The sequence below is a fragment of the Larus michahellis genome, chromosome 9, assembly GCF_964199755.1.
Source record: "Larus michahellis chromosome 9, bLarMic1.1, whole genome shotgun sequence".
Taxonomy (NCBI): domain Eukaryota; kingdom Metazoa; phylum Chordata; class Aves; order Charadriiformes; family Laridae; genus Larus; species Larus michahellis.
The window spans coordinates 4,599,931-4,616,737 of NC_133904.1; the positions used below are offsets into that span (position 1 = coordinate 4,599,931).

Sequence of the window (16,807 nt, forward strand, 5' to 3'; positions counted from 1 at the left end):
TGACAGCAAGACCCCTCTGGCAGCTGAACCAGATCCACACAGCTAAAAAGCAGTAAGCTTTAAACTAAAATATTGTACCAGAGCAGCAAGTCGCACTGGGAAACAGACAAGGGGGAACACCACGTCACCGTCACCACCATGCAACTCAACAGGCATGAAGACACTGCGCTTTTCAGAGCCAGAGGAGAAAGGCAGGTCAGAGAGAAAACCATCCCCTAATCAGTTCCTCCCTTACCAACCCCACGAGGACACAGAGCGAACAGCAGTGGCTGAGACCCCACCGCAGCCTTGGATTGTGTCTAAGGAACTCAAACCGCATCCAGCAAGGAGTGACTTCTGAAGGCAGCTTCTTACCTTGCCACCTGGGCAGAGCAAAGTCAGGCCAAAGCATTCCTGCCAGTCGCGTTTTCATCTGAAAGTGTGATGGTGGAGACGTAAGAGACATTTTCACTGCAGAAAACTGAAATATTCCAAGCCATGTTTCAAAGCTGTATTTCTCAATTTGAAATATTACATCAAAATAAATTTATTTGAAATGTCAAGAGACAGATGTTTCAGAATAAAACAGTAGGCTAAGATCTGACATGTAACAATGTTTTCCAGTGTAGTGTTTCCAAACCAATTTTTTGTCAGAATTTTCATGTTCTCTTTCGCCCCGCCTCCAATCTTACCCTTGCAAGCAGAAATTTTATTTTCCAACCAGGTACTTCCCAAAAGAAAGAGTTTTACGCAATAAATCAGGTCTTGTTAAATGAAAACAAGGATTTAGCTACACATGAGATCTGATCCAGAACACAGCAGGGTGTAAATTCATAAAGAAATAGTTGTCTCTGATTTAAACACCAGGTGTGTCGATGCACTTATTCCCAAATGAAATTAAAGGAATTAAATTCTTTCATAACAAGGCACTTTTATTCTGGAATAGGAGCGTCCACATATGAAATTAATCAAGAATAGCTAAAGCCACAGTAAGGTCTCGGGCTACTGACTGTAAATGAAAACAGTAAATTCATTCTCCCTCTTGCAGCTTCTTGCTACGTAACACACTAGATCCCCCCGGATAAATGTTCCTGTAAGTAAGGACTAGTCCCAGCGTGTCTGTAAACACCTCATGATAATACTTCAATGAGATGGACTGGAATCAATATTTTTCATCTTTGCAGCTTGGGGCCAGAGAGCAGCGCGCTGGGCAGGGATGTCAGACACGCCACTCGGCATGGCGGGGAGGGGAACCGGCTCAGCGCTGACCTAGAAAGAAATGTCTAGCTGGTAGGTACCAGTTCCTGCACCATTTGAGCTTCCTTGAGGGAGGCAGGAAAAAAAAAAAAAAAAAGGAGATAATTAAGGAGAGGTTTTCAATTCAAACCTTCTCCCAAATATCCTTATAGGAGTCAGACGTAAGTTTGGCTACACTTTAGATAGAGCTACTGGAGAAATTTGAGCCTCCGTGTTTCATAACGGAGGCTTTAGAGCCAGGATTAGATATTGCTAGATCTAAAAATCTGATAAGAAGTACTGATTTAATATAAATGAATCCATTAATTTAAGTTAGATAGCCTCTATTCATCTTCAGCCAGAACAGAATGCATATTTGTGATCTAGATAATTTTACAGAAACACGTTCAGGTGCTTTTGCCTGATGAAGAACAAACCCGTGTCACTGTGCATGTAACACACTGCTTTAATATTAGTAAAAATGAAACCATGATAGAGTTTGTGTACTGACTAGAGAATGCAGTATCATTTTCTATCTAGGAGTAAGGCCCAAGAGAGGAAAAAAGGGCTGTTATTTGCAACTATATAGGAAAAGAAACAGAAGAGGTATTAAACTGTGAGAGTGATGAGTGTATCAGGAGAAGTACAAAAATCAATCTTAATTCCACAAAGACATAATATACAAACTAACTCCCTATCATGGCAGTTACTCATTTTTTATAGAAACAAAGATATAGAACTGTAAGGTGTGAACATACAGAATAATTAATCCTGGTACTTTTAGAGATGGGGCTCTCTACTGCCTGGACAACTCAGTGTTTTTCACCCTACTTTAAAAGGAGCACTTACCTAGAATTCATATCGGAGACCTTGCCAGCCCTATTCCAAGCTAGACCTTTTGAAGAAAGTTAAAGCTGTTTTTCTTGGGAATTCTTCTCTCTTCATGTATCTTCTACATTGATTTGGCTTTTTGCAAAATGAAAATAGAGAGCCAACAGAGACAGGGCAGAAGCAAAGGCAGCCAAATTCAAGTCCATGCTCAGACTGTTTTCAAAACTTCAGTGCCAGCAAAGCAATCACAGTTATCACAAACCGACCCACGAATATTCAGCTTGATTCTTCTAATTGCTTTAACAATAGAAATCAATGCTTAGAACTCTAAAGTATAAAGGAAACATAAGGTTGATATAATAGCTACAACTACAGAATTATAGGAGTCAGAAAGTGGATCAACAAAAGCAGAATGGGGTGTATTCGATACCACCATTAGTTAATACTTACCCCTAGAAAGAACATCAGTTATCTTTTAAAACATATTTTTTCATAAGATCTACACAGTGTCATCAGTATCTTCAGACCATATCTCCATTTTATCATGGATTACGTGCCCTAGTTGTTTCTCATTCTTAAATAAAACGTTAGACTTCCTGGGGACCTTGCCTGTACCAAACTGGACTTTTACAATGTATTTTTTGCTTTCTTCCTAGGATAGCTTGATTCGCTGTTATAAGAGTGCACTTAAAGAACATTCATATCACCAATCAATAAACAAACTCAGTATTGCACTTTACATTACGAGAAAGCTTTCTTAATTGATCTGAAGAAAAAAAAAAATAATTAAACCTCGTAACTTCATGAGGTTCACAGAAAATGACAGCAGAACACCTTCAAGGCACTGGTCCTCATACCACAGTTGTAGTCATATTTAGCAACAGAACAGCCATCCATGACTGACAGCTTTCTTTGACAGAAAGAGCCAGTCAATATTTACATTCCTCATGAACATAAAGAAGAGCATCAGGGTACTTGAGAAATTAGCCCTTGATTGCCACTTGGAAGGCATCATCAGAAAGTCAAATCACTTCAGCACCTCCAACAACAGAACTGCTTTCATTCTTGAGACTCAAGATCTCTCACAGATGTGTCAAGGTCTTTTGCCTGGGAGCAGGAGATGTCTGAAGGGCATAATGGGTGCTGAAAAAGCATGCTATGAGGGTTTTTTATTATTTAAAATGTCAAAAGGTAAAGAAAGAGTCACTCTCTGCTCTCTTTCTTGCTGAAGTAGCAGACACAAATCTGACAGTCATAAATGGCCACTCCCAGACTCCTGAGCCAGCTACAGGGAATACTGCTAGGATTCCTCAATGCAGAATAGAGGGCTCCACTGTAATATTAAGTGATCACTGAAGTTGGGGGATGCAGATGCAGTAGTTCAATTCGGCTCTCAAGTTCCCAAAACGTCACCACATAGAACGGCCCTAAATCTTGGCTTAGAAGTCACAAAACATCCAGTGCCTTTCCAAGTGAGATCTCAGCTCCTCTCATTTCCTGCATACAATAGCATTATTCAGCCACTGAAGTTTCCACTTAGCTTGCATTTATGCCAAGTACTTTTAATTGCAAAGGAAAAGGATGTTAAGCTCTTCCATTTGTTTTTTTCTAATTCATAAGGGACACAGCAGTGGCTGGTAAAAGTTATAGGTTAAGGGTTTTCTCCCCCCCATCTCACTTCTTAAGGGACTCGCATCCTCCTCCTGCTGCCTCAAACAGAGGTTACCTACATTGCAAGGGTAGGAAAAATTATGTTGTCATTTGCAATATACTAAAAAGGCAAGTCATTGTAAACTTACTAGCAAACAAGCATCAGGGAAGTCTGAAGGGTATCTAAACCCTTCAAGGCATCCATTGTAACTGATGTTCAGAGTCACCTTGACCAACGCAGGTCTCATTTAAGACTAGGTACGCTAGTATTCACCCAATACACATACAGTAATTCAGACAGCATCCAACTCAAACAACTCATCAGAACAGATACAGAGCAGCGGCTCTGACTGAAGCAAAATGCTGCACAGCAAGGAGTGAAATAACTGGAAAAACAGATGCTTAATTTCTACTTATTTTTGGCAACCTTGTTTCTATGATATCTGTTAGATGAGGGGGGGAAAAAAGGTTGCTGAATGCGGCTTAGCAAATAATACATGAACCACAGCCACATGTATGGACTATCAGGGTGGCCCTTAATACAGCCCTATTGAAAGTTGGTTTTGTTTTGATCAATACATAGAAGCGTCTAAAGTAATGTCTCCATATGCGTTTTGTTCCTATTATGCAACACCTGATGAACTACATTGTCTGTGACAAACGGGTTAAGTGAATTGAAGTGGTGTTTTGGGGTTGGTAGTGTTTTAAGAGGTGTCTTCACCTCACCTCTTCAGCCTTGGGACAAGAGACTTATAACTAATTACTATGCAAATGAAATGAAATGTAAATTAAATACCACATCCTAACATAGCTTAATAGCCCCAGGAACAAGAATTTAGTTAACTTTAATGGACTGCAATTCTATCCAAAAATATAGTTTATTAACAAGCACATACAATAAATTGCACCACTAACTTTAAATAAAACATCTAGCAAGCTCACCTTCACACTAAGTGACACGGTTAACACCGAGCAAAAAAGCAATACACAAATGCTTTCAACAGACATAGAATGAACTCAGTTGCAATCAAAGTTCAAGTTGTAATCCAAAGAAGGACACATAAAAGCAAAAGCAATGAAGACTTCACATGAACCTTGCCATTTCTTTCCACCAGACCTTTGGTCTCTTACAAAATAGGTCTGTAATACAAAAAGTAATAAAAACTCTGGATTCAATTTACTCAGCCTCTTCCTTCACAAGTTAACTATAACATTTTGCAACAACGTGAGTAGTATTAAGAGGGAGGTAAGAGGCAAAGATAGTTAAACTTGGAATTATGTTAAGTTCAGCTGCAGATAGAAAGGCTGCCTAGCAGCAGATATGGCCTTCAGTGTCATTGTCCCAGTTTTTGCAAGAAACAAACACGGTAAAACGCATTCTTCTCTCTCATCATTTAAAACTTGATCCAAGCTCCACTGACATCAAGGCAAAAGTTCTTCTGTTAACAGTGGTACTCTGATGGGGCCACAGTGGCCTTCGAAAAGAAAGTAATCCTCTCTAGTGAAAGGTTTGTCACTCTCCAGTCTTCAACTTGGCTGTGATGTCAGTAAAACCTGACACGCTGTTACCACACGGGTGTTCCCTTCATGCCAGAAAAAGGGATTCAGCAGAATTCGATATGTAAGAATTGAAGCCAACTTGGCAATAAACAGCTCCGCTCTGCTCAGTGTAAGATCTTAACCTCACCGCAACGAAGTAAATAGAAGGTTTGTAATTAACTTCAGTGAGAGCCCAAGAGAAGTATCAGGCCAAAACAGAAAAAAACCCCCACAATTCTTGATATTAGACCTTGTTCTTTGCAACGGAAAGGACATTTGTATTTCTGATCCTTTGGGGGAGTAACAGGAAGGTTCCCAAGAGGAGTGCTCCAAATCTAACAGTGTCCATGGTAAAACCGCTCAAGTAATATATTTAAGCAAAGCCAGAGATTCTGTTTCCTTTGTGGTAGAACACAAAAGTTATCTTTATAAGCAGTAGGGCCCCAGTTTCATTAACATGGTGCCTGTTATCACAACATAAACAAAAATTATGCCTGTGCCCCTAATCATATTAAGAGTTAATCTTTAGTGAGAAAAAATTTATAGCAATATCAATGGGTTAAAGACTTATTTTCACGCATTTCTCTCCTGCATCTTTCTCTTTATAATGCTTAGAAAAAAAGCCCAGAAACTTCTGCTCCCACCCTAAGTGAAGAGTTAAGATCTACTTTTATGACAAAAAACCCTTTAAAAATGGTCATTTTTTTCAACTGCTGGAACCAGACTTTTAACCAAAAATTACCTAGAAACATATGCATTAAAGAGAAGTCCAAGTATTGTGACACCTCCTATTGAAAAACAAGTGATGCACAATTCAATCAGCAACAAGCTCCCTCTCCCCTCTACAACTTGCATAGCTGGCTCCCATGTTAGGAGTTATGAAATTCTTTTACAGTAGAACAACTTTAGAAAAATTTGGACAAGTAAGAATGGAATTATTTTAATCTAGAACAATATCACCTAAAGATACAGATGAATACAAACACGGTTCGTATAAAAAACATCAGAGGAACATGAATTTTAAGCTGCATTTTCAGTCTATATATTGGCTTTCCTCTTCCTCGTTTTATAAAAATAGGGTATGACATTTCAGCTTCAATTGCGTGTTTAAGTCATTTATTCATTGAACATTCCATTCTTGAAATATCATCTATTAAAATGTTAGTTAAGATTCATCCTGCTTATAGAACAGACTAAATTTCTCCTGAACTGCACTTGTAGACAATAATAAAGAGACTGATATGAACTCAATAAAAAAATAATCAGATTATGGGAAGAAGGAAAATAAAAAATAATAATACAAAATCAAGCTCCACTCTTATCTGACTCCTAATAAAACAAATGTCAATGTCTTTTAGCTGATCAAGAGATTTAACTGCAAAATAACTTTTAGAGCTTGAATTCAGAAATAAACTGTGTTTTAAAGTCTGTAAGTTCCTATAAAAAGAGGACTAAAACTTCCAACAAAATATCTCCATAGACAACAGAGGAAGCCACAGTAAAAATAATGCTGAAAATTCCTGATCAGAGTATTGTATCAAAAATTAATATTCGTAACACTACCATAGTTTTCTTATCCATTAAAAAAAATGGATTCTGTGCTACACTTGCACATTTCTGATACAGGTATAACTGTACCTAGACAATTCACACCTCAACTATGTACTACTGAAGAAAAAGAAAAAAGCTGAAGACTTATTTTGCTGCTTCAGCAGTAAACCCCCCTGGGTGGGAAGGCGTGTTGGGGATACCAACATTGAAAAAACCTGGTGAAACGACAGAGTCTGATATCCAACAGTACAAAGTCTGCTTGGACATGGCTCTTTCCCCTACTGCAAAGCAGATTTAATAAATGGGCTTTATTTTAGAAAGTTTCACAATTCTTAAACAGTAGATGATACTTGCATTCCTGAAGGATTAAGTTCTACATTTCTTGATGCTAATTCAACTCTCTAAAACCAACCCAATAAAACCAGCAAAGTTTTTACAAGTAACATGCACAACCTAAAAATTCTACCCTCAAAAACTGCCTTTTTGGTACTCTCTTAAGCTCTTAAGATACTCTATTTATTGAAGAAATGCCAGGAAGCCTGCAGCGGGAACAAATGCTTCTTTGGCAAAAGGAAAACATTTTAATGCCTCCTCCCTTCAAAGTATGTACACCTCACCACAACATATGCTAATATACTACCAAATAAGTCTCTTTATCTTGCCATTTTTATAACAAACTGTTTCATTCATATCTATTTCAGCTTGTAACTACCTACTGCACAGAGGAGCACACTGTGCTAAATCAACAAGTAGTTTATACCTAAGAAATTGAAAGTAAAAAAAAAAATAATATATATTCCAAAACAAGTCAAGAGGGGCTAATTTTGTATAAACTGTTTCAGTGTAAAATAAAAATTTAAAGTCATGCAGACTTTTTGGGCCTTTTTTCCATCCTTTGTCCTTTATTTAAAATGAACAAAGTCTAACAAAAAAGGATTCCCACAAATATGATAGCGAGTGGCAATTTGTGCTAAATCTGCCATTAATATACAAAACCAAATGTTACAGCCCTTCTGTGAAGATATCTATGTGTGCATATATACCTAACGACATGAAGATACCATGGATTTCCAGCCTGGATTTCCAGCCTTCTCCGAGATTAACACAGTCCACTGACACACCTTCACAAATCAGCCGAATGCTGAATCTAGAAAAAGATGAAAACCAAGTCTTTGCAGACCTACAGTCTGCAATTGTAAAGATATAATAAATATAGTTAAATATTTACTGTCATATTACTAGGGTGGTTTTTTTTTTTCAAGTGAAATTCGTACTTAAACTCATCTTCCTGAAGAATTCAAAGAAGCAAAAGAGGAAGCGTTTTTAAAAATAAAAAACTCAAGTGGTGAAAAAAAAAGAAAACACACCCTTGAACATGCTGGAACAAGACCACTTATTGGAGACACGGCCTTCCTCACTGAAACACGATCTTTAGTCTCCAGATATATCCTAGTTACTCCAATGAAATCAGTGTGGCTTCTAATGATACCAGAAAGAAAGATTTGCTTTTAATATGCAGATTTAAATAGCACAGTTAACTGTCAAAGACCTGGTACACAACTGGGATAATTCTGCTAGGGAAAATATTATGAGGGGGAAAATAAAGCTAAATTCCATGTGAAAGTCTCTGGGATCCTTCAAAGGTTTCTGTAGGCTTAGATCTATGTACCTGAATCCAGCTGTAGGGGCGATGAGGATGAGGGGGGGAGTAAGTGAAAACTGGTTTGCCATAACTGGACCTTTTTTCTTCCCCCCTGTTAAAGGAATGAAAACTGCCTCAAATGATGCAATGGGTCAACCTGAAGACAGCCACATCTGAAAAATACTGGAAATCCTGAAGTCAGAACTTATGAATTTGTTTGGTTTGTATGCTGCCTTAGAGGAGAGAGAAGTTAATACTTTTAAAAGCTTGGTATTTACACTTCCGAAAAGTTTCTGCAGTTCATCCAAATTTGATAGGATGGGATTTAAGTGCCTCTTAGTGTTCCCGACTGGGCACTTCTGCTGCTTTGGCACATGCGCGCACACAAGTATTCCAGTACCAATGGGATACGACGTCTAATGCAGCTTTAAACTGGCAGCGCTCCTGAGTAGTTTTAAATGTTTATCAACTCAGTAGGTCAAAAGTCTGCAGACACTGGGTGGAGCAGCAGTATGCCACAAAACTAACAGTTGTCCTCCTAGGAAAAAAAAAAGGGGGGGGGAAACAGTTGTCAGTAAAGGTTAAAGCTCCTGGCCCCATTCCACAGCAGACAATATGCTAGTTTGTAAAACACGGGATTAGCCGATCCCAACACTTCAGAAAAAAGAAGGCTCATTTGCTCTATATGTGTGCCTGACACAAAGGCAGGGAAACACTGCAGGGGTTCTCAAAAACCTTCCCGGTTTCTTATGCATTCAGCTTAAAAAAGCAGCATGTGGTTTTTCGTTCTGTGGCGGGTGTGGCTGGGTGTTACAGCCAGTAGGTTTAACAACTAAAAGGAAAATAGCGGGTAATTCTTTGCTTCACCTTTGCTCATGTGTTTCTTAAATTACTGCTTGTAGGCATGAAATAACTGAAGTCCAGTGTCCTCCTTTGGTTCAGCCGAGTGAACAAACTGGGCCCCGATCTTCAGAAAGGAGGATCGACAGGCAGTGCTGTTGCATTGTGCCAGCTATGACAGCAGGGGTGGCAAGATGAGAAAGAGTGATACTAGCCTCACTGTGCTCACAGTGACCCTCCTCCTGCCCCCATCCTGGCAGGGACCTAGATAGCTGCTTTAAAAATGTTAAGATGTGTTTTTTACTAACCCAGAAATCACGCTTTACCCAGTGCTCATGTCATCTGTGCTTTTTCAGATACAGAAATCCAGTTCAACACTTCACTATCCTTTCCTATAAGAGGATACAGAATGATACGAAGTCCAGACAGAAGTTACTGGCATGGATGTGGCATGTGCTAATCAGTGCTGTTCAAAGGTTCAGGATCCCTACCCTGTGTGCTTTCATGGTCACTGTAAGCTCTTTAGAACAGAAACCCTGTGCTTCACATCTTTCTAAACCAGCTATCACACCTCTGCAATTCCACGTAATCTTACCATCTCAAGTGCACAAGCTACAGAGATAAGGATGACAGGCTACCCTGTTTAGATCTCATTTTCTGTGGATTTGCATCGAATGTCAGCTACTTAAGACTGCATTCATTATGGCATTTTGCAGAACACAGTACCTTCTTGTTTAAGGGAGGGAATGCTAACCATTTTTTAAACAAGTGAAAACCATGCAGAAATAAATATTTTCAATTAATATATTTTCGAACATTAATATAGTGTTCTGTGAAAATAGCCTTTAAGTATGCTTTGAGTCATAACTTTAATAATTCCTAAAGGTGTCTACTTACATGTGTATCATCTCATAACTTTTAAGTTCTACAATGAGCAGTGCTTCACAATCAGGAAGTAGAGCTCTCTACTCTAGTCCAAACTCTCCCGTTGCTGGATTATTTCTGATAATATAAGGATTTAGTGACCAGCAAGTAGTTTTCCATCCGTTTCTTAGAAAATTAGACTGCTCTAATGGAGCTCAATGCTTGAAAGAAATACTTTATAGCATGATTATAACATTTTATGCCACCCTGAATATAATGACTGTAATGTGGAAGCAATTAATTTAACTCGACATGAAATCCATTCAATTTCAACATACGACTGAAGTGTAACAGAATGGCAAGTTGAAGTATGCAATCTCTACAATCAGATCTTTCTAAGAAAGATGACTTTTCCAAAATAGCATTTATGCAGCCTTCTGGACGCTGTCCAGATTTAGCATACCTAAGTTGTTTTCATTTCATAAAGTTGAATTGCTTACAAATCAGATACCTCTTACGCCACAAAAATCATGGGAAAATAACCTGTGGTACAGCTCTGGAAAACAGGTACCATCAACCTGAATCACCAATTAGTCTGCTCTTTTTTCGTAAGGATCTTCCTATTGAAAAGCAGTTTTTTATTTTTATGGAAGATAACGGTCAAGTCAATGGATTTCAGCAGGACAAGAACTAAGTGGCATTCTTGTGCATTATATATACCAACCAGTAATTTCAGAAACACTCCTTTTTAAAGCACCTGTCTTTTCTGCTCCCCACCTTTAAGCAGATGCTTTATAAATAATGGCTTGAACATGAATTCCCTACAAAGAACCTGAGCATCACATTTGCTTAACTCCAAATGACTTTTCTTTAAACCTTATTTATTAGGTTTCAAACGGTACTGTAGTTTTGTCCAAGTAGAATGAGTTTAAATTTCTCTGAGGATACTTTTCCATTGCAGAAAGTGGATTTGTTGGTATTGTGGCTCATGGCTGGCTACAGTATCAGCTCAGACTAACATGGGTTAGGGAAAGAATCACTGGAAAACGATCAGTGCTCAGCTTAAAGGCATTGTAAATCTTTATCTACATGAGGGCAATATTCCCTGAACCATATCCCCATTTTGAGTCCCTTCTATGACTGTACTGTCCAGCAAGTCAGAAGTCTGTATAGGCTTGTCTACTTGTCTTGTGAATCCTGCAGACACACTCACATCTGCTACAACCATAAAAACGGAAATATTTTTGAAAAGATGTATTGCTACGAAACGTATGTTACAATGCAGAATGTTTCCACAGCGTATCTCAATTTAATTAGCATGGAAAGAAAAACAAGAATATGTTACTGCAGAACGCTTTCATTAAACTCTGGCTTTAGAGCTTTTTTCTGCCTTTAATCCTACAGCACTTTTATTTGCTGGTGGCATTTTCCTGACGCTCGGGTTGAGACTTAACTTGGGAAGTATTGGAGTTAGGTAGTATTTCCTTCCCAAGGCACAGCATGTGCTGCACTACCACGAACAAGTCAATCCCATCATATCAAAACCCTTCACTATCTTACAGCAATCTGAAACAGGCAAGTGTGATAGTCCTTGTTAAACAGTCTAACAGCGGTATGCTGGTTGTCTTGCAAATAAAAGATTTGTCAACTTTTATATGCAATCAGAGGACAGGGGCTTTAGATCTGAAAGGCTGCTAAGTTTAAAAAAAAAAATCCTTAAGAATATGCTTTGTTCCATAAGGTGTTTTTCTTCCTAAATGAAACCCCAGTGTAATTTCCTGTATAATTACCCTTGATGCAATCCTGCCATTGGAGTTTCCCTCAAGGGAAAGAGCTTTGGGTAGACAATGGTAAACATAGGCTGGCTGCAGCGGTGGCAGTGTCCCAAGGGACAGTGCAGCAATTCCAAGAGGCTTTTGGGTAGTGAGATTGGAGTCAGAAAGTTCAAATCTAGAGAAGAAAAGAAAAAAAAAAAAAAGGCTTGTAACAAAACAATTGCATGATAAAGTCCAACACAACAAGCATGATCCATGAACAATTCAGAAAATCAGCTGTCAAACATTCTTAAGACTTTGTGAAAAGAACAGCAAGGAAACACAAATTATCACAATTAGGGTTGGGCACATGGTACTTCCCATGTATAAACTCAGAAAGTTGAAGTTGAATGTGTAAGTTTAGAATCTGTCAGTATAAAATTAACTGGACCTAAATACCCAGGTGAAAATATTATAGCTCAAGCAAATAATAAAAACCAGATATCATAAAACATTTTCAGACACAAAGATGATCTAGACAGATAATTAATAACAATACAAAATTATGAAAAGGACATCAGTAGTATTTTACTAAAATATTTCAGTAACCAATCCAGCAGGATAGCTAAGCTCACTAAAAAAGCCCAAACTCCACCATCAGCAAAAAGGGATCTGAAATATTTAGAATTACTTGAAATACAATCCAACCTAGCATAATTCTCACCGGTCCAACTAAAGAGACCACTCTACAAAGATCAATACATTCATAATCTCTTAAGTGTGCCCCCACAGTTTACAAGACGCCATCATTTTCACCAAAAGGGACTCCAGGGTCATTTTATAGGAAAGAGCAATTATTTTCCTCAGGCTTGGCCCAAGCGACATAGTGTTTTATAAAAAAATTAAAGCCAACATGCTAATCTCCATCTAGAAACTGAGAGACAGCCCAGACAGGTGAATGAGTTTAGGTGCTGAGTACTCAAGACAAGATGCAGTACCCAATAAATCAGTTTTGCAATATCACACTAGTTTCAGCTTTCAAACACTGTAAGGATTAACCCCATACACAATGTACCACAACAGCCTCAACTGAGACGACAGGCACGACGAACAGTACATTTGCGTCAGAAAGAAAAGGTCACATTCTGTAGCCAAGCAAAGATTGAGGGAAAGTAGTCTAGTCACTTCTGTCATACTTACCTAGCAGCCGCCAAGTATTTAACAGCACCCTTGAAACTGCAAATTTAGGCAATGATAGATCAAATCTGCTGCTTTAATCATATGTGCCACCTGCTTCCCCAGCACACCATTATCTTACACCTGTCTGAACTATGCATTACTCCTGCCTCACTGAAGTGTGGGTGTTGCCGGTGGTAATGCACATAAGTCTTTAATAAGGTCACTCAGAATAAGAAAATATGTATGTGTGTGTGTATATGTATACATAAATATATAAAAAGACTTCACAGTACAGTGTAGCAAACTATAAGTAGGCAAGACAGTTAAAAAATGTTTCACCATGGTTTTTCAGGTTCTGCACCTTGGCTGTAACCAGATATAGTTCTCACAGTCTCGTATAAACGATCTATGAACCATTTCTCAAACTGATTTTACAATGGTATCTTGCTGTTTCCAAACCAAACTTCACCAACATCTTCAGGAACCACATTCACACTGTCGTATTCCAGAAATTATTGTGCAAGTCACAGCTGTGTGAGAAAAGTAGTTACTGATGGTCTTGTACCTGATGTTCTCAAACTCCTTTTCAAAGACTAGAATTTTCCAAATCAAAATGAAACAGCATCCATCATTGTGTAGTTTTGGTGCATCTGATATCCTGATACTAAACAACTAAAAACCTCCCATCTCCCCCTCCGTATGCAGAAATATAAAAAAAGACACAACCTCAAACTGGTCAATTCATCAGTAAATACATCTACATCACTCCACAAAGCAGTGCCATTTCCTGTGAACACAGGCTTGTACGTTTATCCCACCCCTCAACATGAAGCTTCTTCCCTTCAGTGTATTTGCTGCCAACCTCCTCATATGCTGTTCCCGGCAAAGCAATAGTTCGGCAGTTATGATTTCCTCCAGTGGCCATGGTACAAGTGACCCCTCACAATAACCCTCTAATCTTCCCATTGTAACTCTCTACCCTTCTGCTTCCTACTGTCACCTCTAAAGCTAACAAATTCCCAAGATGCCTTGATTAGGGGAGAGTCACAATACATCTAAATCTGACAAAATCTGAATCTGCAGGTTATCATCAGATAGTACTAACTCATGTGACTGCACGATGCATAACCAGATGAGCCAAGGGCCACTTTACAGCAAAGAGCCTGAACTGGGGCAGAACTAAAACAGCTCAGCTGTCACGTTGTACTGAAATGGCCAAGGGCTGCTAGCATTTCTTTTGCCTTATGTATAACAAGTCTGCCAGTTTAGGAGTGTGCTGCCTGGCGAGAAGTTGCATTGTTGGCTGATGCATCTCATCTTGCCTCAGGAACTGTATTTCTCATCTCCTATTTCCATTAAAGAGTTTCTCCTGCAAAAAGCGTCCTTCTTTATACAGTCCTCAAGAAAGAAACCATTTGTAAGCACCATTCGACCTTAGAAATAGTCTTTGGATCTCTGGTTTTTGATATTGGACATCTTTGTTCTAACACAACATTTCAAACATAATTTGATCAAATAAAACTTTTAAAATATTAATCTTTACCCAGCTCTTTGAAGAGCTATTTGAAATGTTCCGATCATTGCCAGAAAAGCACTTCCTGTAATCTGAGGAATGCGGAAATATCATACCTTTTAAAAATCTGTAGTAGGCGTTATAGAGGGTCCTCATGGCCAGTTCTTGCAAAGGCAGCACATGATCTGTTTCTGTCCCTATAGATTTCACCTCTGCTGGCAGGAACACAGTTAACTGGCCCGATGAAAAAGAAAGCAGTTTCACCTCTGAAACTTGAATTGGGGAACCACAACTAGAAGGACACAAGAGATTTAGAAAGTGGTTAGGAAAAAAAATAATAAAAGTAACTTATGGGGAAACCCAGATGACCAACCCAGAGTATGCCTGATACTGTTCTTCAGTGCAGCACCCTTCAAGGATACCTTGCAGAGTACAATACATGTTGGGGTTCGACCAGATGACCTTTAAAGGTCCCCTCCAACCCAAACTATTCTATGATTCTATGTTGACACACATTTTCTATAGATTTGCACCTTCTGTGATGTGCTAGTCGTGGGACAGCTGGAGGTCTTTACTTATCAAGTAACATACAGAAGCTGGAGAAATAAGAACACAATCCCAAGGAGGTGAACAAAGTGCACTACGTGTCCCTAACTTTGCCAACACACGAATCTCTTTTAGCCTCTGAATGCTATTATTACTAAATATGTTACATAGAGGAGCAGTTTCATACCTAACAGTTGGCCTCATGCGTCTTGGATCAACCAGTTGAGAATGGTAAAGGATTTCTCAACTATAATACTTGAGGCAAACTACAACCACCAAAAAAACCCCAAAACAGTTTAAGTGCCACTGAGTGGTTCTGTACTATACTTTTCCTCACCCAGCTTCCTTGGAGGGTGCAGGGAGGTAGGTGAAGGAAAAATAAAGAGTAGCCTAAGCTGTAGTAGAAATATACCCTAGAAAGCCCACTAGCCTTTATCCTTCTCAAATCATATAAGGAAAAGAAAGGTTATTTGGATCCAAGGAGAGAAACGTAGCTTGTAGTAAAAATAACAACTCTTTACGTGATCCTTGTTGCAAGCTATCATACCAAAGAGACACACATAGGAAAATTCTACTAAGAGGTTGGGGAAGTCAACAGGGGAATCGGAATTGTTTATGACAACTTAAATTTGAAGCCAAGAGCAACTTGTTAGGGCCAGTCTTAACAAATGGAACAGAAACACAAATTCGTCAGCCTTCGCAGATATCGGACCTAAAACTGAGGTAACTACACTCAACCTTATCAGATGTGAAAGAAAGCTCTCAGTACTTCTCTGATAACAAAGACTCTCATCTCTTCTGATTAAAGGAAAGATAGCCCAGAGAAACAAGCAAAAAAGAGCAGCATCAAACAGCAAGTCAATAAGCCTCTTGTTAAATATTTAATACTTTCCCACAAACCATTAATGGGGTTAAAATATAATTGGGAATTCAGCAATACAATATTCCAACAATCCATTCCCCAGCAATCCATACCCAATGAGTCAGCTATCACAACAAATATGTCTATAATGTTGTATTTTCAAGCTGATTGACTGATCACCAACCTAGCTAGAAGATACACCCACAAACTCACTACAGTTTCTGCAGTTCAGAGACTGGCCATTTGGTCTACTTTATGTAAACTTTAATGCCTGACCACAACACTGAAAAACAAAGTAAACAAGCAAAACAGACCATCAAGAGGAATAATCTAAGAGATATACACCCTTAAATCAGGATGGATTAGGGAATGAATCTCAACCTATGCATAATACTGGGTGCAAGAACAAAGAATTAAAAAAAAACCCACACGAAATCCTTGGAGGTTAAAAAGTGGAATAGAGGATGCTCTACCTAGCTGGAAAAAATGGAACTACAGAAGAACCCTGGTGAATAAATAACTGAGGAGAAAAAAAGCTGTGACCACCTATTGGCTGCCTTCAACAAGACTGACAGATATCTAGCTGGAGACTATGAAATCCAATCTGCAAAAAATAAGATCAAAATTTATTTTGAGTGGTGAGATCATCACCTCTTACATAAAAGACTTTTTCAGTCAGTCTGACTGCAGGATTCCCAGACAGAGATTCATTACTTACACAATGCAATTTATATTCTATTTTCAGAAATCTAGCTTTATGTTAGTAACAGCAGCATGTCAGATTTTATTCTCCAGTGGATGACCAGACAGAGCACTAAAGC

The 16,807-nt window shown here is 38.7% G+C and overlaps 1 protein-coding gene across 5 annotated transcripts in view; it reads right to left on the reverse strand.

Moving 5' to 3' along the window:
* Window positions 1–7,663: 7,663 nt before the first annotated feature.
* LRRC28 (leucine rich repeat containing 28) overlaps window positions 7,664–16,807 on the reverse strand; it is a 51,315-nt gene continuing 42,171 nt past the window's right edge. For all 5 annotated transcript variants that reach the window (XM_074600356.1, XM_074600358.1, XM_074600357.1 and 2 more), the window contains 3 exons: window positions 14,695–14,870; window positions 11,923–12,082; window positions 7,664–8,966 (listed from right to left, as the gene is read on the reverse strand). In XM_074600356.1, the coding sequence (XP_074456457.1) occupies window positions 8,894–8,966; window positions 11,923–12,082; window positions 14,695–14,870 (409 nt within the window). In that variant the 3' untranslated portion in view covers window positions 7,664–8,893. The remainder of the gene's footprint in view (window positions 8,967–11,922; window positions 12,083–14,694; window positions 14,871–16,807) is intronic.